The sequence below is a fragment of the Xiphias gladius genome, chromosome 1 (genome assembly GCF_016859285.1).
Source record: "Xiphias gladius isolate SHS-SW01 ecotype Sanya breed wild chromosome 1, ASM1685928v1, whole genome shotgun sequence".
Lineage (NCBI taxonomy): Eukaryota > Metazoa > Chordata > Actinopteri > Istiophoriformes > Xiphiidae > Xiphias > Xiphias gladius.
The window spans coordinates 21,448,032-21,469,703 of NC_053400.1; the positions used below are offsets into that span (position 1 = coordinate 21,448,032).

Consider the following 21,672-nt stretch of genomic DNA (forward strand, 5'->3'; position numbering starts at 1 on the left):
CCGCTTTGAATGAACATTAGTAGAACAGCAGTGATGCAATAAAGTGTTTTTTTTACTCTGTGTTGCCCTGGTGATATTGTCCCATCAGTGCTTCTTCCATATGTTGTTTACTGTACATGTCACATGGTTAGGCCAGTGCCACTAGTTCAACTGAGCAGGGTCCCAGGTGATAACAAGAGCTGTAAGCAAACAGAGGTGGATAACATCTCTACACAAAGCTCAGTTCCCGGTTGGTTGTGCAGCAAAGGCAAATACAACATACCCACTCTGCATTTAATTTTCTGTTCATTTTTGCTTTTATTAGACTGTTATCTATTAAAAAAAAAGACAATGACGAGGCAGAGAGGCAAACAAACTTTAAAGTTGAATCTGAACACAGAATATCCCTACCAATGTTTTATCTTGTAATCTCAAGGCTAAAACTGGCTTTTATCTTGGATTGATCCCATCCAAACTGTCATGTGCTCCGGAGAAGCACGGGGGGAGGATGAGTTGCTCACCATCACCTCATCACTCATCCTTGTTGTAACTCAAGTTTCTATTCTATCTGGCCAGCAGATCTAACCAATAATAATGGAGACCAGACCAGTCTGGGCAGATATGCTGACCAATATTCACTTATTACGATTATATTGGTATCAGTAAATACCGCACGTAACAAGAGGTAAGAAGAAATTGCTGTGCAGAAATGTCAATGTAATATATTTGAGGTATTTTAGAAAACTCTGTCACAATTACATAGTCCACCAGATATCTATGATAGTTATCATGTTAAAGTAGTTACAATAAAAGACAAAAGTATGCAGTCCTATAATGTGCACCTTATTTAATTACAAACTTTTCTGTGCTGTCAGCGGGTCAATGTACTGTAAGTGTGGGTCATGGGAGATGTTAGCTCATACCGTCATACCGTTTTCAGCACTTTGATATGGCACTCTGTATTTCTTCATATTGAAGTTTTATAAAATAAACAATTTTTTAAATATTTTCTGAGATTTTATGGACCAATCGATTTTTTTTGTACATAGATTACTTAATACACCCTTCCTCTCCAACCGCTTTGGTGGCATTTTCCCAGCAAGCAAATCTACGTTTTTTAAAATCCATACCATAACCATTTCTTGCCTCCTTGATATGTCCTGATTCAGCCTTGTGTCCCTACCAGCTTAAAATGGAAACCTAAACCCTTGCATCTCTCTGCTGGGCAGGCAGGAAAGGTTCGGATATACGCATTCAGTCTCGCCCCACGTATGAGCTCACGGGACCTTTCTATATGCTGTATAATAGGGCACTGTAAATCCCTGCCCACCGCCCAGCTCAGTCCTGACCCAGCTCAGGCCCCACAGTGCCCACCATGAGAGAGGAGGCTTAGATTGGCTTTTAGGTCCGCTCCCTTTCTGCTGAGTTCATCAGGCTGGTCCTTTGAGCAGGGAGCCAGCCCACTGCCTTGTGGCTCTTTCTTTCTTTTCAGGCAACAAATGTGCTAAAACAGCACTCCATAATCACTTGGCATTAGGGGCCGTTGTGTTGGGCATTAGTGGTTAGAATTGACCAGTGGGACGTTATAAAAATGAGTCTGACAAGAGAACACCAAAGCTGATGAGTCTGGATCCTGGCACTGGACGGCAAGAGGATTAGTCAGCTAACACACTGGCTGGGGCTTCTGCAGGGTCGGGTCCCATCGCATCTCATCACCACCAGGCTTGAAGCGGCCCCCGTGGCTGCCGTGTCTCCATCCGCCTCTCTGGCTAGCTGGGTCTGGCTACCACCCTCTACCACTTCTCCTTCCTCTACTCTGCCCAAAACACAACATCATCTCCTCTTGTAGGCTCGTGATTTCATTGAAGGAGCATTCAATGTCATGAACTTAAGAGAGAAGGGGTTAAGTGGCAGTGGAGGAGCCTGATTCAGTCGTTTCTTAAATAGTTCTTGTGTTTCTTTTGAACTCAGAGGGGAAAAGATAATGTGTGTTGAGTAGCCTTGATTCAAAGCACTTATCGAACACACACACATCCAGTTGCGTACACTTTGTCAATCTACTGAAACTCACGGTGAAGTGATGTCAGGTCACTAAGGCGACCGAATACACGGCAAGCTGCTCAAGTCACATCTTATATTCTCAATCTACTGTGTCATATTCAGCATTTCAAAAATCATATTGAATATATAGAGAGCACAAGGGGTTTTCACTGACTGACCCTTTTCTGATTTCATCTCTGATGTTATCTGCCAATAACTACAACAGTCACAAGAAATCATTTTACCTCATTATCACTGAACCATTAAATCACATTTACTGTACAGCGGTAAATGTGTTAATTCAATTGATTTTACAAAATCAGGGCTGTTTTTGTCAGCTTGAACTGTTCCACCTCTCCTGGGGTGTAGAGTGCCAGTGCCTGGCTCTCTGGAAACTCCTGCTGTTTCCACTCCTTTGCCCAGTGCGAGCAGCTTCATACCGCTGGAATGTGGCAGTAACAGGCAGTACCATGGAAGGAGTAACTGACGGGGGGGTGAGATGCACGTCCTTAACTGAGGCCAATGCCAAGTTCACCGGATTTGAAACATTCCCTCATTCGTCACAACTTTGTGGTACAGTTTAGTGTAGTTTAGCTCAATCCTTCTCTCTGTTATCTCATCCACTGTTTCCTCCTCTCTTTGCTGGCTTTTCCCGTCCTTTCTCCTTATTTTTTCCACTGCTCTCCCTTTTCTCGCATCTTATCAACTTTACCTTTTAAATTACACTATTCTCCCTCTCTCTTCTTCCAAGCTGGCAACTCTTTTTTCCACTGCACTCCTTTCTTCCCCCTTTAATCCCTTTACTCCTCTCTTTTGCCCTTTACTCCTCTCCATGTTTTATCTCCACTCCTCTGCTCCGCTCTCCTTTGCTCTCCTTTGCTCTCCTTTGCCTCCCCCTATTTACTGTTCCTTTGTTCATTTACTTACTCTCATGTTATTTCCTTTCCTTTCCTTTCCTTTCCTTTCCTTTCCTTCCCTTTCCTTTCCTTTCCTTGACTTTCCTTTCCTCTCATTTCCTTTCCCTTCCTTTCTTCTAATCTTATTTCCTTTCCTTTAATGATTTCCTTGCTCTCATCATCACATCTCCTCCTCATTTTGTGTTTTCCTGTCATCATCAGAGACAGACCTCACTAATGTGCCTGCCGCATTTTTGGTCTGTGGAGGATGTAGACTGCTAACCTCCGCACTGTTAGTTTGTGTATCTTTGGGTTTCTGAACCATTACCATTTGCGAAACATTCAAATAGAGCTGAAACATTTGATTGAACAAGCGATTAGTTTATTGACAGAAGATCAATCTTCACTATTTTGATTAATTGTTTAAGTCATTCTTTCCACCAAAAAATGCCATGTATTCATCAGTCCCATTTTCTCAACTATGAGGATTTGCTGCTTTTCTTTCTTATATGATAGTAAGCTGAATATTTTTTTGCTTTGGACTGGACTAGTTGGACAAAACAATATATCTGAAGATGTCAGCTACGGCTTTTGTTCTGTGATGGGCGTTTTTCATTATCTTCTGACATTTTATAGACCAAAAAATTAATTAATTGATCAAGAAAATAATTGGCAGATTAATAGATAATGAGAATAATCCTTTGTTGCAGCCTTGTATTAAAATCTGTTTACAGTAATACTGTACAGGTGTCTAACTTTACCTGTTCTGTTGAGGTCTAAGATGCTGTCACATTCAAAAATACAAGGAACACTCACATGGGATTATTCTATCTGCGAGAGATAAATTAGGCTGTGATCAAAAAGAAAACATTTATCACTCTATGAAAAATGGCCGTGTCTGCTGTTTCCACTAAGTTACAACACTGTGTCTTCTCTTGTGATTACAAGTGAGATTATCGGAACAAAATTCATTCAAACTACTTTGTTCATTTTTGGGATATACTGTAGCTTTGATCGATAACGAGGACAATTTGAAAACACTGTTTGTCCTTATTATCCACAGAGAAGCTTCACATGGCCATTAGTTTAATATCGTATCTTGAATGAATGTTTCCAAGATCCCAGAACAACATGTCTTGTTGGTGTATATAATTGATTTATTCGAATCAAGCCTAATGCCAACAAACAAACAATCCACCCACAGTCTTACCAGACAGTTAGTCAATATGGATAAATATCATTACATGTGTAGTTGCGTTGACATCACATCAGACAATTGGGTTGTTGTCACTGCAGTGTTTACACTGGAAGCAGTGGCGATCACGTGGTGTAACTTTATAGGATTTCTTTTCTTTTTGTCACCACATGAAAGGTTAAAGCAAATCGTGTCAGAATGTTAGTGTAGATAAGATAACATGGGTTGATCCATTCATACTAACAGTACCCAGTAAAAGGGGTATTTAGAGAATTGCCTTAACATACAACGGCACGCAGGAACACTGACACTGGCCTCCTCAGGTACTGGGTGTTGCAGGTTTAAGTGAATGGTGAATGTCCTTGTTTATCACGGTGACATTTCCTCCGCTTAGACCTTCCCTTGCTCTTTCACCCTTGAAAATATAGAGTATAAATATTTGACTACTCCATGAACCTGCAGATTTGTCCTCAGGTGAAAAGATGACTACAGTTAACACTCAGACACAAGCAGGAGAGAATTACAATCAGTAAAAGGTGGAATGAGCCCTTTCTTTTCGAAAGGTTTTTTTGTAGCTTTTTATGTCTCAAACCAATTCCACATCACTGTCACTGAATTTGAAAACGCATATTGTTGTCCCTGCTTTCAGTTCTAAATAAGCCATTTTAAAATGTAGACAGAGGATTGTCAATTTCAGAGATATAATAATGTTTGAATAGAAGCAAAATCAAGGAACATTTTCTACGCCTTTAAGTCTTTTGGTAATCACCTGTTTTGCTCATCAAAAGGCCCAATCTCATAATATGTGTTTTGTAATTGACTTTGCAATATGCTCGTTTAAAACTGTATAGTAGTTTAGACTGTAAAGTGACAACAGCAACAAAATGTCAATGGTAATACCCATATTTTTTATATAACAATATGTGCATCATTGATGTGAGATTAAACTGCAAAATAAATGACTAAAGAGAATTTAGATTAAGAGAACAAACATTATTGTAAATGTCCACAAACCACCAAGCTGCCAACAAGGCATATTTGTCAAAATCATCTGTTCTTCCAGACTCATCGTTTTGCAGAACTGTCGTTTGCAAACTGCTATTTGACGCACTTGTTTTTTCTGACTTTGGTTTCACTTCTCACTGTGCTGCAGTTATGTAGAAATGTACTCCACCAGATATAAGTGCACTGTGAAATCATTGTGGTTTAGGCGGTACCGAAAAAACACACGTCTGATCACACCCAACCACACCCATAGGTGATGCTGGGTGTGGACAGAGGTAAAACAACTCTCACTCTTTAATTAAACTAAATTAAAAGAACAAGATTTAACTTTCTTTATTGCTTGGATGGTTAACTGGGTCAAAGCCAATTTGAAAATTTGATCGATTTTGTGAATTAGACTGAACCCTCTTTGAAGCTAAGGTGCATTTTCAAATTGCTTTAGAGTTGACATGGCCTAAGCAACATGTGCTGAGATTGCAACTGTGCTGTTGGGCCCCTGCAGAATAAATCTTACTCTGACGGAAGTTAATTGTGTTCGCAGAGCGTGGCAGGCTGAAATCTGTAGTTGCCGCCTGTATTAGACTTGTAAATCTTTACTCTTCCTGTTAAATCAATTACATGCCACTTACAGTATGTGTCAAACGGCATTTCAGTGCCTGCTGCTAGCTGTCGACACTGTAACTTGAGCTGCAGCTGTTGGACTTACCGAGACATAATTCTGTCTCTCAGTGTAAGTGGGGCAGCTTTGGAGCCCTTGTGTCTATTGCCTATTTATTCAGCTCTAGATTCACACTATGCTTGGCTACTCGCACAGGTTGGTCGAGACGCAGACATATTGGCACTTGCACATTGACAACATTGATGCCCTTCCCTGGTTTAATCTCACCTCTGTGGCATGCGGTGCGGTTAGAAAGTACTAGGACATTCATGCGTTTCTCATTGTTACAGCTATACTCCAGCTCGTTGGGTTAGAAATTGAACAGTAATTACAAAGTCTGTATGGTGAGTTACAGTGACATTGGCCGAACAGCGTAGGACTCACAGCCCTGTTTAGACTGTCCCCAAATCAGAGGTAATGCAGCAGGACGCTATTCTTTCAAATAGATGATATAGACAAGACAACCAAGGACTTTTTAAAGCCTAACATATCAATCCATCATAAAATTCGTCTGATGCGGTTGTAACCACCCTCAAAGCTGAGAGTCAGGACGTTTACCCCACTTTTATTGTTGTATTTCAAAACCAATGCGCAGAAACAATGAAAAATCATCTCACTGTCGTAACACTTTCTTATTGCACTGTACTTCTATTAATGTCCACATCTGTGGATTACAGGGTGAGGTTATGATTCATTGTGATTTAGTAGATAGGCTTTAAGGTTTCATCAGTGAACTTGTAAAGTACTTCCAGACAGTTTCACTGCTGCTTTTATTGCTCCCTCTCTTAGTCTCTCTGAGGTGACACATAAACCTGTTAGAAGTAACAGTGCAGCATAATTGCTGTATATTTCTGTGTGGTTGATAATGTGTCTCTGCTGCTGGTGTCAGTGTTTTGTTGTTTTGTTTTTCTGAGCTCTACCAGGTGCGGCCCTAAGGCTGACTTTTATACATGAGGTGTTGCAGTACTTCAGTACCTCTACTTGACTTTTTCCTAAACCATGTACTTAGAGGATAGCTGACCTGCACCTCCTCAACTAACTAACTAGAGTACATCCAATACATGAACGATGATCGGTCTGCCTGGGATGCTTTTGCAGCAGGTTTAGGAAAAGCTAATATTCTTCCTTTCAGTCATGCTAGACAAGTTATGTATTTTACTGAAAGCCAGTTGTTCTACATTTTGCAATCATTTAGGGTATACATTTACCTTGTCCAGCCCTCACAGATTAAAATGTTACTGGTATAAAGAACTTGCACTTTTCCTTTGATTGCTATTTAGCGTGTGATTATGACTATCTGATGATGTGAGAGGATTTGTATTGTCAGGCTGCTGACGTTTTGCACAGATCTTTTCCACTTTTTTGTCCTTGTTTGTCACAGCTCCATTCATTACCCACAAGCAATTTTCCATTTCTTGACTTGCTTTAATGTTGTCTCTTTTTTGACCATTGAGCTCACATGTTTTGCAAATCCAGCTGAGCATTGCTCATCTGATCATGGGGGAAGCAGTGAAGAACAGTGTAGAATCATTAGTTTTTAATGAAAACACTACAGCAACATTGTTTATGCTCAGTGATTTGAATTAAAGTCAGATTTTCTGAACTTGCTGTTACTGTTTCAAAGAACCATGACAAATCCTATTAGATTTTCATTAGACATCACTCTTGCTAGGTCAGAAGCAGCACTGAAATGACAGAGATAAAATCTTAAAGATAAAAGACATTCTGCTTGAAATTCAAGGTGCCTTTACTTATTCTCACTCTTTTCCCCACATTGCTGAAAGGTAAAATGTGACATTTCTGTTCACGCACCTGTCACTTAGTGCACTTTTGTGTAATTGATAAAGGTAAAAATCACATATAGGTGCAGCCTGGGTACAATTTATTTAACAGATCTTTTCTGATAACAATGGATTTTTTCCGCCTTTCTTTATGAGTGAATATTTCTAGTTTCTTTATTTTATAGCGATTTAATGAGTTGTTTTTTTTCCCTTTTGTAATGATAATTGTTTTCTTTTTCTTTTTTTTGCTAGATTTTGATATCAGTCTTAGAAAGTGGATCACTACAAAAAAAAAAAACACGATTATCCATAGAGAGTGATATGAAACTCTGGAGAACAGTCTGTATTTTCTCTCTGTGTCTTGAGCTGGAGGACACACTGGCACAGCACAGACACAGTGTAATACATTTATCTTTACAAACAAATAAGACTGGGCAGCAACAAAATACTGCTTGAAGTTAAATTTGCACTGTCTGCTATGCTATCGCAACAATGAAGGGAAAAGGTTGAATTGTTTTTCATGAAGTAATTACTGGCAAAACACACACACACACACACACACACACACACACACACACACACACACACACACACACACACACACACACACACACACACACACACACACTAGATTTAGCTGAGTGCACTGTGGATTGTACCTTGGGATTTGCAATATTTTTAATTTACAACCTCATTCTGCAGCAAACAATGAGGTCGTCACGTGGATGGAAAGCATGACGTAATGGCTAGTTCTTCCTCATCAGATTTATACAGTATATTGACTTTTAATGGGTGTGGGTCTCACATTAAACAAAAAATAGAGGTTCAACATTCAGTATTCAGGTTGGTTCAAAGGAGGAAAATCATAACAGCCTGTTTACTGAGAAATAACCACAGAAGTAGGAAAGTGGTAGAATTTCAAGTAGACCTGCTATCGTGCTCTGCAACTTAGGCCATTACTTAAGTTACTTGAAATATTGCTAAGAAGCAGAGTAGAGTTCAACCAGGTTCACTGCAGCATAGTCTCTGTTCTCTGGCTATAAAAGGCTCAGCAATCCTTGTCTGTTGAGAAGAGAAAGAGCAAGAGATTTTTTTGGTTGGTTGATCACAGGCTGCCTCTTGGAGTAAATGTCTTCAGAAGATTAAAAGTAGCCTGGTTCGCTATCAGTGACTGAAGACACTCCATGGTAAATTTAGTACTCCAAAAGCTTTTTCTTCATCACAAGACCTGAGTGGAACTAAGTGTCTCTCCAAATAACAGCACTTCAGACTATTCTTACCCAGGGTGTCTTGTGAATGAATTTGGAGGAACATCAGTGACCTGAAGACATCAGGAATATTAACTCCAATAATAAGAAACTACTTTTAACTGTGTGAAAATCTTTATGTTTTCATTCAAATGTTTACTAAGTGCCATTCTTGAAGTCCTCCCCAGAACAGTGTATCCTTTGATATTTGTGAAATTAATTACAGTTGCTTTGTGATGGCTAATGCCATTTATCTTTTTAGGCCATGAAAGCATGCCAAAGAGTATATGTAGACGTTGTGAAACAAGATGAAAGAAAAAAGACTGGTTGATTTTACAATAGCTGATGTTGTTAGCCTTGCTAGCGGCATGTATCTAGGAATGGCAATGTTGGTCTGTTGGTCAGCCGGTCGGTAGGGCCAGTACTTTATTCCAGACTGAAATCTGTCGGAAGGATTGCCCAGAAAATTTGTAAAGACACTCATGGTCCCCAGTGGTAATGTCTGACTTTACCTCTAGTGCCACCAAAATGTTGGCATTATCAGGTGGATTGCTATGAAATTCTGAACATCCATGGTTCCCAGATAAAGAATCGTTATAACTGTGGTGATCCTGTGACTTTTTCTCTAGCCCTTCATGGTGGTTCTAGAAATGGATTGCCATGAAATTTGGTGCACACATTCATGCCCCCGTCTGCATGAACTGTGATGACCTTGATGATCACTGGACCTTTCCTCTAGCGTCATCACCAGGTCAAATCTTCTATTTGTCCAATACTTAGCTAATTAGTATTTAATGCCTAAGTAGAGTCTCGCAGAGCTGCTAGCATGGCTGTAGACTCTTCAATATTATTTTTCTATCTAAACCTATTTAATGAATCTATTATATGTTAACTATGCTGAAGTTCTCGGTTTAGCCAGAGACTGCTCAACAGCTCACCTGCACAGTGCTGCTGGAAACAGGTGTGCTTACTGTATGATGTGGCAGGGTGTGAATGACGTCCTGTGCTGTGACTGAATATGGAAGAGAGGGACTGCAGGGCTGGAAACAGTTGACAGGTTAAGTGGAAGATCAGGTTTAGAGGCTCTCTTAGAGGATGGAGACCTGAGTTATTATTATAAGGTTAGCTGTGTATACTCCATGCCCCGTTGGCCTTGTTCGCACCCTGTGAAAACCCTTTTTGATGTAAAGCAGTAGTCAGGGAGTGTGTTTGCACAGTCGATATTTAAGCTGATATGTGGAAAGTAAAATGTAGGTTAAAAGCTTCAGCCAGTCTTCCGAGCTGTTGTTCGAATGGTTCTTTTAACCCACCTTTTAAACAGTTTTTATAGTGGAATATAGTTCTATTCTGTGTTTATTTATGGTTTTGTGTTATAGATATTTATTTCTCATGTTCTGTAATCAGAATTAGGTGAAGGAAGGAAAGGAGCCCTGTAATTACCATGATTTTATGGATGATTGCATTTGACATTGAACCTTAAACCATATCTTATTACATGTAAACTCCATGTTTCATGAAATCCTGAAACCAGATTTGTGTTTGCTAGTTGAGTCCCTCAAAAAGGCTTGAACAATACTGACCTGGAAGGAAGGGGATGAATTTGAGAGATGCCTGCTAATCCTGGCATATGATACTAATCTGGTCTCAAACTGTTCGCCTTTTTAAGCAGAGATGTGACATTTGTATATTGATCATTAGCAGGTTACGCCACAACACTTTCCTCTGTTGGCTTACTGAGCAGATTAACATTCTGTAAGTGAAAGTTTCTCAAAATGAAATCCAGGTTAAAATTATATTTAAAGTATAAGGCTAGTGATATTCTATATTTTTCTTAATGTAAACAAATTCCAACAAATAGACCCAAACCGACATGTATTCAAAGCCTGATACAGTTTATTCCTCTGTGCCATAGGCCTCCTTTGTTGTCCAAAGACATGTTCCTTCATTACCATGAACACTGTAGGGCACTGTAGTATTTATTTTGAGTCAATCTCATAGACAAAGGTGCATCAAATTTGTATCAATTCACAGTTGAAAGTTACAATTTACTCATATTTGAGTAACTTTTGATAAAAACTATATTACTCAGCTGTTCAAGAAACTTACTTAACCTTTTTAAAAAAAAAAAAAAAGCCTATATAGTGTATTTGCTACCCATTTCCACAGATTTACATGTTGAGTAAGAACGAAGAGATAGGGAAGGGAAGTGAAAATGTGTTGAGACAGACTAACTCATTGTTGGTTTTAGCCTTTTTTTGACAATAAGAAAAAATAGAATAACACCAGCCTTATCATTCAAACTGATTATTTCAACACAAAATACCTACAAAAATTGTTGTTTACCAATATTTGCATACTAAAGAATATTAAAATGCTAATACTAATACTAATATTAATACCGACAGCCGAATGGGTTCTCAGTGTAGAGTAGTTGATCTGTTCTACAATAATGTGACACAGATTGATAGAGAACTTCAGATGGTCCCGTGTGTCCAGAAGGTTTCTATTAGTAAGTAGAAACAGAGCCTCTGCTGGACCTGCAGGGCAGCCATGAGTCAACAGGGCACAGGAGGGATCACACAGGCACCTAACGCAGGACAGATGAAAACAGGGAAAGAACATCTGTTTAAGAACTTTCACCAATGGAAAACAACTGGTTCACATCAAACATCACATTCTTCTTTATTCATCATCATCATCACATATTTATGTGTTTGCTTAAGTGAATGCCTCTATGCGCATCAACAACCAGATTTACATTTTTAGGGTGTACACATTATGCTGTTTCACTCTACATTAGCCTTTTTGCTGCAGGAGAAGCTGGGTTGAATGAACCTTGTGATGTGCTCCAACCAAATGTGGGCCTGCATGTGCGCCTTTGTTTTCCATGTGCCTGCTCTTCCATGAGCGCACCTGAGCTTTGAAGCTGCCTATTGCCCGAAAGAGTTGTGTGCCTGTGTGTGTGTGTGTGTGTGTGTGTGTGTGTGTGTGTGTGTGTGTGTGTGTGTGTGTGTGTGTGAGAGAGAGAGAGACGGAGAAAAAGAGAGAGAGATGGGGACAGAGATGCAAGCATAAAAGACAAAGATAGCTTTGATTGGAGTGTCTCACTAATGTCTTGTTCCTCTCTGTCAGAACATCTGAGGTACCATCACAGGTGTGGATGAGAGTGAAGCGAGCAGCAGGGGAAAGACTTCTGTTTATTGTCATTTTTAGAGGGGATCAGCAATATTTTGTAGCTCAAGTTTGGTTATTTTGATTGCAAATTACTGTTAGTGGACACCTGAGTGATCATGTTGAACATCCTGCTGTCCGCACTGATCGATCCTGACAGGCGTTTGAGAAGCTTCAGAAGGAGCGAGCGACCTGCATCAATACTAGTACGTATCATCCCAGGGGCATGTTTAACATTGTATTGTGTGTGTCCGTGTTTTTTTTTTTCGTTTTTTTTGTTGAACCCTTGTGATGAAAACTGTATGTCCCAGTCAATATTTTCTTCAAACATACTTTAGAAGTGAGTATGTGTTTCCCTGGCTGATGTATGACTGCAGGTTTTAGAGCTGTTCATCTGCCTTGATCCTCTTCTTCTAATGGCCTTTATGGAGGTCATCCTCTGCTTGCAACCCTCAAGACATGTCTGCTACTCCTGATTGGCGGTATCTTAGGCTTGTAGGATTATGTCTGGTGGGAATTAACCCCTTAGACCACCTACACTGCCGCCAAGCCCTCCTCCACAGCTGAACAAGAAAGACACAGAGGAAGTAATCATTAGAGGGGCTAGATTGAAGGAATGTAATTGCTCAGTTTGTTTGGAAAAGATAGGGTGTGTCTCTGTGTTTAAATGCTCAGATTCACATGTACTGTAACAGTGGACACTGAAAACTTTCATAATGTCACAGTACTTCATCATTTTGTGTTTCTACCTTGGCTCACTTTAATATCAAATATATTGTTTGCTGGAGACAGAGGTAAACTGTGAAACAATGCTCGCTGAGATTGTTGCATCCTGTGGGTGGGGTGTGGTTTAGGAAGTCATAGGAACATAACTGAATGGCTTTTGTGGTTTCCTGTGAGGTGACTTAACCACAAACACTGCAAGTTTCGCTGTGCTAAGAAATGTTTTCAAATAAGGACTCACTGTTTAGGTACGTGACACATTTTGTAATCTAACAGATGCACTACCCCAAAACACTGCACAAACACCGAGAGGGGGAAGAGATTTGGTCATTATGCAACTAACTTTTTTAATATTCTGCTCACGCCGTTTTGTTCTGAGGGGCAGGCTTCCTGTAGCTATATATAACAACAATTTGTGCTGAGTCTGACAGAGGAGCATCAAAGCTCTAATGCGTTTTTGCCCTCCAACTTGAGATTTTTTTGTAAAGACCACTACAGAACTACTGCCACATGCCAACACAACACTGACCATCACCACACGGTGAAAGTGAGCATTCAGCATCAGCAGAGACAGCGGCGTCGCTTCTCCTTATTGTATCCCGGACGATTTATTCAACGGGATAACAGGGGTGCCCATTTTTTTTGGCCGCCATAAAAATAGATACAAAAGAGAGAATTAAACGAAACCATTAAGCAATAATCTATAGTCACCAGTAGTCCAACGAAAAAGTCGTTATTAGGGAAGACGTTTCGGGTTAAATGGACAATGCCCCCGTTTTTCCAGAGTCTTGCACCCCTCCATGCGTCCAATGGTCCGCTCCGCACAGACGCGACACGGCCGTTGCTCCCAGAGCCGAGACCAGGGAGAGGTTCACTCAGCCTGCCATTGCTGTACGCCGTCCGAGTGATGCCTCTTCTTCCCAACTTTTCATCCAGCGGTTAGCGACGAAACGTCAAAGAAAGGTAATTTTTTACGCTTTTTTTTTTTCTCCTCAACTCGAGTTTCTTCCATGACTCGATACCTGACTGGACTAACGCTAGCGTTCCGGGCAACGAAGATAAGATAATGAACTTTGTACTTTCCACACGGCTTTTCGTGACATGTTTCCCGTCGTCCTGGATAAAATAAAATAACAACGTAGCCCGGCGTGGCGGCAGCTGGGCGAAAATTCAACTGGAAGGAAAATAGCGCACTCTCCCAAGTGATTATCTTAACAGAGACAGCAGCAACTTTTAACCAGCCACTTTTGAAGCGGAATAGGAGAGTAAAATGTCCTCCAAAGCTTCAAATAAGGTGGGTACCTGGACGTATACAATTCAAGTGTTAAGTGTTTAGTTCCAACATTGTGCTGCAGGCTTATATAATGTGTATGATAAACTGAAAGGCTAACAGTGGTTCATTATACTGTAGATTTTCTACGTAACTTTGTAGACTATTGGCAGTGGTAACATAGTATGGCTAACGGTGGTTGTGTTTGTGTGGGTGAGAGTGTGTGTGAGTATGTTTGGCTTAGGGTTTATTCTGAAATCTGCACCTAGTAGCATAGCCTACAACCAGCCATGCTGTTTCTAGTGTACGAAATTCAAAGTAATCTGATTTATACTGGCTGTTACAGTCGATAAGGTGTCAAGTGATAACTCGCCCAGCTGTGTTCGTAGTAGGTCTAAGCCTAGCTACCTGTTGATATCTAGAGTGCCAGTTTTAATAGGAAATCACCATGGATCTAAGAAGTAACTGAGGAAGTTTGCCCTATGAAAGCCTGTTCTGAGAATGTTTTGTTTTAGGTTATGCGTTGTAGGTTTTGTTTGATGGAAGACTTGTAAAACATTTATTATTGTTAGTAATGTGATGATAACAATCCAGGAGAAAGAGCCACCTGTTATCCATAGTGTGATCCTTATAAACATTGTTAATATAATGACCTTAAGTAAATGAAGTATAAAACTTGAACTATTCACCGTTTTGGGGCATCCCTTTACTCACTTGTTTAGGTCCCTGAAGCCCATTTTGGGGAACCGCTAGCTTAATATGTGTTGTTTTCACCTGCTGCACTGTACCAGCTGTGTGTAATTGCTGGCCATTTTAAAATACCTGGATGAATGTCTGGCGAGCCTTGCATGTTTTCTAGTTTTATGTAATGTATTTTATATTTTAAGTCATCAATGAAGCATCCCTGCAAAATTTGTTGAAAGCTAGGTCAGGTCAGGTGTTGAGAGACAGTAGAAGAGTCTTGAGCATATACTGCAGGCTTTTATCACTAGGTGAATTCTGCATTTTCAAACATGCATCATCTGATTGCAATGTCTTTAAAATAATACCTAATTTAATTACAGAAAAAAGTTGTGTTAAATAGAATTTAAATGGGTAAGTGCTCATATTAGAGCTAAAAAAATTTCACAGTGTATTAAATAGCCTTTTTCTGTGAGGGGATTTATTCATTTCAGTTTGACAAGTGTGGAATGTGCTGTGTTTGTTTAATAGAGGTAGTGATATTCAGGTTTGGGCGGTTGTTCCAGTTAGACGAAACCAGCTTCATCGTGTCAACTGGTGACGTTATGCTGGACTGTACACAATGGCCTCGGTCCCACCTTGACATAAAACTTACAACTGTATTATGATTGCCGTAGAGTAATGATCCAAACGCGTTTCATGATCTTATTTGGAATCCCAGTGTTTACTTTTAAGTTTCATATTATTCTCTATTGTCTTGGAAATCCCAGTGTTAAAGTGTTTTATTCAGTAGGTAGGACTTTCGAACATTGTTGTTTGCTTTCCATTAAAAGTGAAACTATAAAACCTGGAAGACAGTTCTGTGAAAGCATTTCCGTAGAGCAACGTAGTTTTCAGTAATGTGCTACAGTAAAATGAGCAACGATAATCTGCAAAGACAGTAAAAACTATAAGCATCCAAAGCTGCACCTAGTGAGACGAACTTGTCATATCTAAATTTTCTGGTAATAGATTCCATCATGCAATGTCAGAAATAATCTGTGAAAAAAGTACGACTTGTCTTCCACTGTGTTAGCCTGCTCTGCTGTTTATCACTCAATATCCATATATTTACACCCACCTGATGAGTTGTCATAAACTGCCATAACACCAGTGTTAGTCACATAACACGTAAAGCTACAGATAATGATAAACCGTAATAAAATGGTGCAGTGTCGTCTTTCAGGAATACAGTAACAAATTTGGGTGTATTGACCTCATGACTCAGAGGTCAGTAATGATATTGCACAATACTGTGTACTAATAGTGTGTCATTAGGTTAGTAGGATATTTCAGTACGTATTTAGCAAACACTCAGTAGTAACACCTTTTTGCAAATACAATTGGGGATGAACAGAAGTAAAAGACTTTATCGAACCCAGTCTTGGTGGAAACTGCTTTTCAGTTTGTCATGATAGACCTACACTACAAAATAACAGTTTATGTTAATTGCTGTTTAGAGGAGGATGTTTTTCTTTGAAGACGGAAAGGGAAACATTTTTCTGTTTGCTGCCAAAGTTCCTACCCTGGCACCAAAGACAGAGGAAAGGACAGCCTCTGTAGTTGCCACTGTTTCCAAAGTTGGTTGAAAACTAGCCTGGTTCCAGACCTTTGAATTATAGTCACAGCCATTCAAAAAAGTTTTGGTGCTTTCATGAATGGCTTTTTCCCCAGTTACAGAAACAACTGAGCCAGTCACAGACAGTTAGTGATTTTACATATCTATGTCAGGGGCAGACAGATATCTTGTAATCTCAGGATACATAGTTACAACTAGCAGTTTAAAAGACACAGATAAAGTCTGGCTGTGCTTGTTGGCTAATATTAAATGAAAGGATGACACATGAAGTAATTTTTAATTTAAACTTTATTTGGTCATCATTTAAAGATAGACTAATAAAGCTTACTTATTTAGCAATGGAAATGATCACTATATAAATTTTTAAATATTATATCTATTTTTAATAGTATCATTTAAATTTGAATTTTATTGATCACTTGATACATTGTTTTTAAATGAATCAATCATTTAACTTATATCAAACTAGCTGAAAACCATATTAATCCACTGAAGAGATGACATTAACTTTTTGTCACTATGATAAATGCTGGCATCATTCTTTGTGTTTGGCCTTTGACCATTCCTGCTTGCTATTGTGAGAAAAAGAAATGTAATTTACAGCATCTGCAGTCCCTCCAGCCTTTAGACTTGTGTTTTGAGAGGACAGACTGAAATAAGTGGAAAATGCATTTGGATGGAGGAGGTTGTATTAATTAGAGTTGCACAGCAGGCCTCTATTTTGCTTTGATGATTAAACATCTCCATTTACATCACTGAAGGAGGGAAATGTAATTAGATGACCAAGTGCCCAGGAAAGGAACAGAGTCCTGGTGGTGTTTTTGTTCTCTGTCCTAGGCTCCATGTCCTTTTAGGAGAATCAGGGCTGATGTGGTAAGTGATAAACAGAGTTTGGAATAGCTAATGTCGGATGTCTGTAACAGGAGTTACATCATCAGTTTATAAAGCATTTATCCCATTTTTCCGTTGATACACTTCCCCAAGGGCCTCACATAGGGCCATGCGATATGACATATGTCCTGTGACGATAGAGATCATCTATTGTTTCGTATTATGCTCTATCGTTTATTTCATTATTTCGCAAATCCCACTCTTAATGGCGATATTGTTTGTCATTTGGACAATGCTTTGCCTTCTTCCACATGTCACACATGCAGGAAGAAAATCTGCATGAAGGCAACACAAACAAACATGGAGGAGAGTGAACGTGACTCAGTATGGGGTAATTACCAACAGGAGAAGGACTCTGACCAGCCAAGACAAAATCAGGAGCTAATGCCTAAAACAGGGGCTACTTCTGTTGCATGGACGTGGTTTTGGTATAAAAGCCCGACTCGTAACAGTAATATTTTGCAAATTATGCCGTCAGACCAGTACCCACAACAGACTCAAACACTGCTAACTTCTTTTAACACCTGCGCAAGAATCATGTCAAACAGCACAGGGACATCAAAGGGTCTACGGATGAGAGCCACAAGAGTACAGTCAAGTGCTCAGAAAAAAACCCAGACTCAGGGGATTTCATGAGTTGGTGCTAATATTTATATAAACTATTTATTTGTTGAAGTTACAGAAAATGTGCTATAAGTCCATATGTATTGTTATCTGGATATGAAATGATCTATATTTGCATGTGAGATTTTGATCATATCGCACAGCCTTACCCTTAGATACATTTTACTTCTCCTCAACTAGTTTATCAGTGTGAACCTCCTAAAAAATATTACTAAAGCTCCTCAAGAAAGACTGGACATAGTCCGAAACGGATGTGGAAGCAAATGACTGGTTATCTGCATGGACGACTTAACATGTTTGTCAATGTCAATGGTCTGCAGGGAGATAAATTTTGAGGTGCATGTGGATCAGGACAGACCCAGGGCAGATTACAAAATTTATGTGACACAGACTTTTGTAGACCATGCCGACGTGCGGAGGCAGAAATTATAAATTGGGCTAGAGAGAAATTCTTCTTGGAAGATGGTCAGGTGTGCAGTGGGAACTATAAAAATGGTTATTGTTATTGAATGGAAACATAGGACTAAATAATATAAAATCTGGGGTCATTATCCAAAAATGTAACAAGGAACAGTCTTGGGCCCAGCTGAGGTAATTTTGAGAACAACACATGGTAAAGAGTGATCAGTGCAGTCTGGGTCACTTTAGACAGCAGCTACTGCCAAACACTATGAAGACAGGTGAGTCGAGAACCACATAAGACACCAGTAGTGTCCAGTTGTGGGAATTATGGCACTTATTCTTGCTCACACTAACAGGCGAGGCTTTGAGTAAAGGCCCCTTGATTTTAAGTCTTCCCAGCACATAAAAAGAGCAGGTGTAAGCTGTCTCTATACAAGATGAGAGGGCTGCCAGTTGCCCATATTGAAGACAGCAGCTGGGGGTCTGTTGCTTCAGCTGGGCTTCAGTTTTTTGGCTAGTTTGTCCCCAGCTGTAACCTTTCTGGATCTAAACACAAGTATAATTTATTTTGTCAAAAAAAACAATGTTTAGTTCATGGAACACAGCAGAATTTAACTCACTTACCATATACAGAGTAAGTTTAATTTCAGTATGATTATGGCCGGATTCCCAGATTCAGTATACTTCAATCCTAAAGGTAGGAGTCCAGTTTTCATTGAAAAAGAGAAAACCATAGATTGTGATCAAAGTAAGCTTTTTGTTACTTGAGTATCACCTTCTGTCAGACTTTAGCTAAAAACTTTGAGTGAAAGCAGCTGTCTGTGTTGCGTTAATGCCAGGGGAATCTGAAGTTATCAAGGATATCTGACTTGCATAACTCTCATCTCTGGAGGGAAATCCAAGGCAGATACACACAGCATGAGGCAGGTGGATAGCAAATGAGAAAAAGAAGGAAAGTGCCCTCTGTGGGAGGAAGGGTTATTGGAGGGGTGAAATGGAGAAAGGAAGGAGTGGGAGGGGGAGATGCATCGACTACAATCTGAGTCACATGGCAGATCTTAAAAAGACTGCCTCTCTCTACTATAATCACAGCATTATAGCTCTTAGCCTTTTTCATGTTATAAAGCATATTGTATAGCGCATTAATAACTATTTCTAATTAATTCAAATACTACAGCAAAATATGGGGGAGCAAATGTCCTTTTTTCGGTGTGGGTCAAGGGCTTGTGTGTACAAAATGGTAGCGTTGCAAAAACAATCCTCATTTTGGTTTTGGCAGTGCCATGCATAACATATCTTAAAGGGAATGTTATTCAAAGTAGGCTGTACAATAGATGATTAACAGTTATCTGCTTCACTCAGACATCAACATCTGTTTCTGGAGCGACATAGGTATGGTTCTGAATTGTTAAACTTCTTTTCAGCATTTCACCGATATGAGTTTCTGAAAAAATGACACAAAAATGGGCCATGTAGTCATCATCATACTTCAGTTTAGATCTCAATGCATCATTTTAGTAGCTGTCAGCAAGGTTTAGAGGGTTGTTGAGATAGAGTCATGTCTTCATTTAAATGTTTATTTGTTGGTCGTGTTTGAATCTGACTGGGCTGAATTAGTTTTCAAGGGGATCTTTCTAGACTTAAATCTATTAGTTAGGGTTATATGACATTCCCTAATGTCATTTAACCCTAAGTCTCGGTTAGTCCCTTGTTCCTTATCAAACAGACAGCCCACCAAAGCTAAGACATTCCAAGCTAGCCCTACGTGCTTTCTGGCATGGCAGGGTAGGTCTCTGCAGGGATTTATCATTCCCACTACAGGCATACGGGATTTGACACAGGGTGTTTTGTGTGTGTGTGTGTGTGTGTGTGTGTGTGTGTGTGTGTGTGTGTGTGTGTGTGTGTGTGTGTGTGTGTGTGTGTGTGTGTGTGTGAGAGAGAGAGAAAGATTGGGGAAGGACAAGAGAGAGTGCATGTGGCAGCCGTGGCTCAGCTGGTAAGGGAAGAGAGAAAGAGGCTGGAACAGATTCATCCCAAGGCTTGTTGTCCTACATGCCTACAAACACGTACACACACACTGTTGTGTGTTCATTTGCTTATCTTCCACAATGTTAGGAGTATAGCACTGTCTTTTCTGTCTGGGGAAATTTTAATCAGCTCATGGGAGACCTTGTGAGCTGCTTTAGCTGGAATAGTTCATAGAATCATCAGTATACCATGTTTCTGTATAAATTAATTATTAAGTAATACCCTACATAAGGTTTTCCACTGCAAATATTTTAATTGCCAAGTACTTTATGACTAATAAATAACCCCTCACTGACTCAGCTTGGGTTGGCGATTGGATAGTGAGCCCAGTCCCAGCACATGCACACAGCACGCTCTCATGCACACCCCAGATGACAGGCACACAGAGAGGGCTAGTAAAGAGACTGACAGGGCCAGTAAAAACTTTATAGATTTTTTGATGGCCCACCGATGCAGCGGGATTTCTCTCGGTGCACCCGAAGGCCAATCCGACTATGACAGAGGGGTCTCTTGTCAATGTGTTTGTGAGAGAGAGAGAGAGAAAAATAGAGAGAGAGTTGGGCAAGGAGGGGCTGAGCGAATCAAGGCACTTCGCAAAGGTCTACAATGAAACAAGACTTTACCCATCTGAAATAGTTAAAAAAATATAAAATTAATGTTGGGCGGTCAGTGTTGATATTGTGGTGGGCTGTCACAAATAAATCAATGAATGGGAAACACTCTTAAACCTGATATTATTTTTTTCTGTTATTTTTCATTTTTAATGCACCTGGCTTAAATTTAGGAATGGATGTGCACTCAACTTTCTGTATCATGAACAATCATGACATGAGTACATATGCACAGTTATTTTATTATATTATTAGGCTAATAGTGTTTCCCAATGTAAAAGCCCTCTCATAGCTTTTGTGATTTTTGTTGCTGTTTTTCATACAAAATAGGAATCTGTCAGCGGTAAATGCAGCTCAGAGCATCAAAGATGGTGGTACTGCCACTGATTTTAAAAAAACAAACTCCAACAGATATACAAAGTCACTTCTTGAATTCTATTCTCCTTTCTATAGTGTGGAGTAGGGTTGCCCCTAGGATATACTCTGGATGGGGGCCGAGCCACGCTTTCTTTTTTTAATGAGTCATGTTGGCCATGTAAAACCCGGTGTCTCTCAGTTACTTTGTTTGCTCCATATACATCAGCTGTCCAAAATGCCACATGCATTACTTTAATACTCTGGAAAGGCACAGCATTACAAGCAGGTTAACAGCAGGTGAACTGCAGATTACACAAAATAAACAAATAGCAGCTAGCAGTTACAGTTAATGATACGACAATGAGGGCTAGTGAGTGATGCAAGAAGAGCCGCATTGAAATGTGTTGTGCCTATTGCAACACCAGTTTACATGTACTTCAAACCTCTAAAGTTTTGCTATATTGGCTCAAAGCACTTTCTCGGAAATCGACTATG

At 39.8% G+C, this 21,672-nt stretch overlaps 1 protein-coding gene across 10 annotated transcripts in view; it reads left to right on the forward strand.

Moving 5' to 3' along the window:
- Positions 1-21,672, forward strand: part of tjp1a (tight junction protein 1a) — a 71,464-nt gene that overhangs the window by 1,893 nt on the left and 47,899 nt on the right. For 8 of the 10 annotated variants that reach the window (XM_040130465.1, XM_040130506.1, XM_040130514.1 and 5 more), the window contains exon 1: positions 13,412-13,658. The exons of 1 other annotated variant lie outside the window; for it this stretch is intronic. In XM_040130465.1, the coding sequence (XP_039986399.1) occupies positions 13,455-13,658 (204 nt within the window). In that variant the 5' untranslated portion in view covers positions 13,412-13,454. Of the gene's footprint in view, positions 1-13,411; positions 13,659-13,678; positions 13,990-21,672 lie in introns of those variants that run through there. One more of the 10 variants, XM_040130523.1, reaches the window with a different exon arrangement.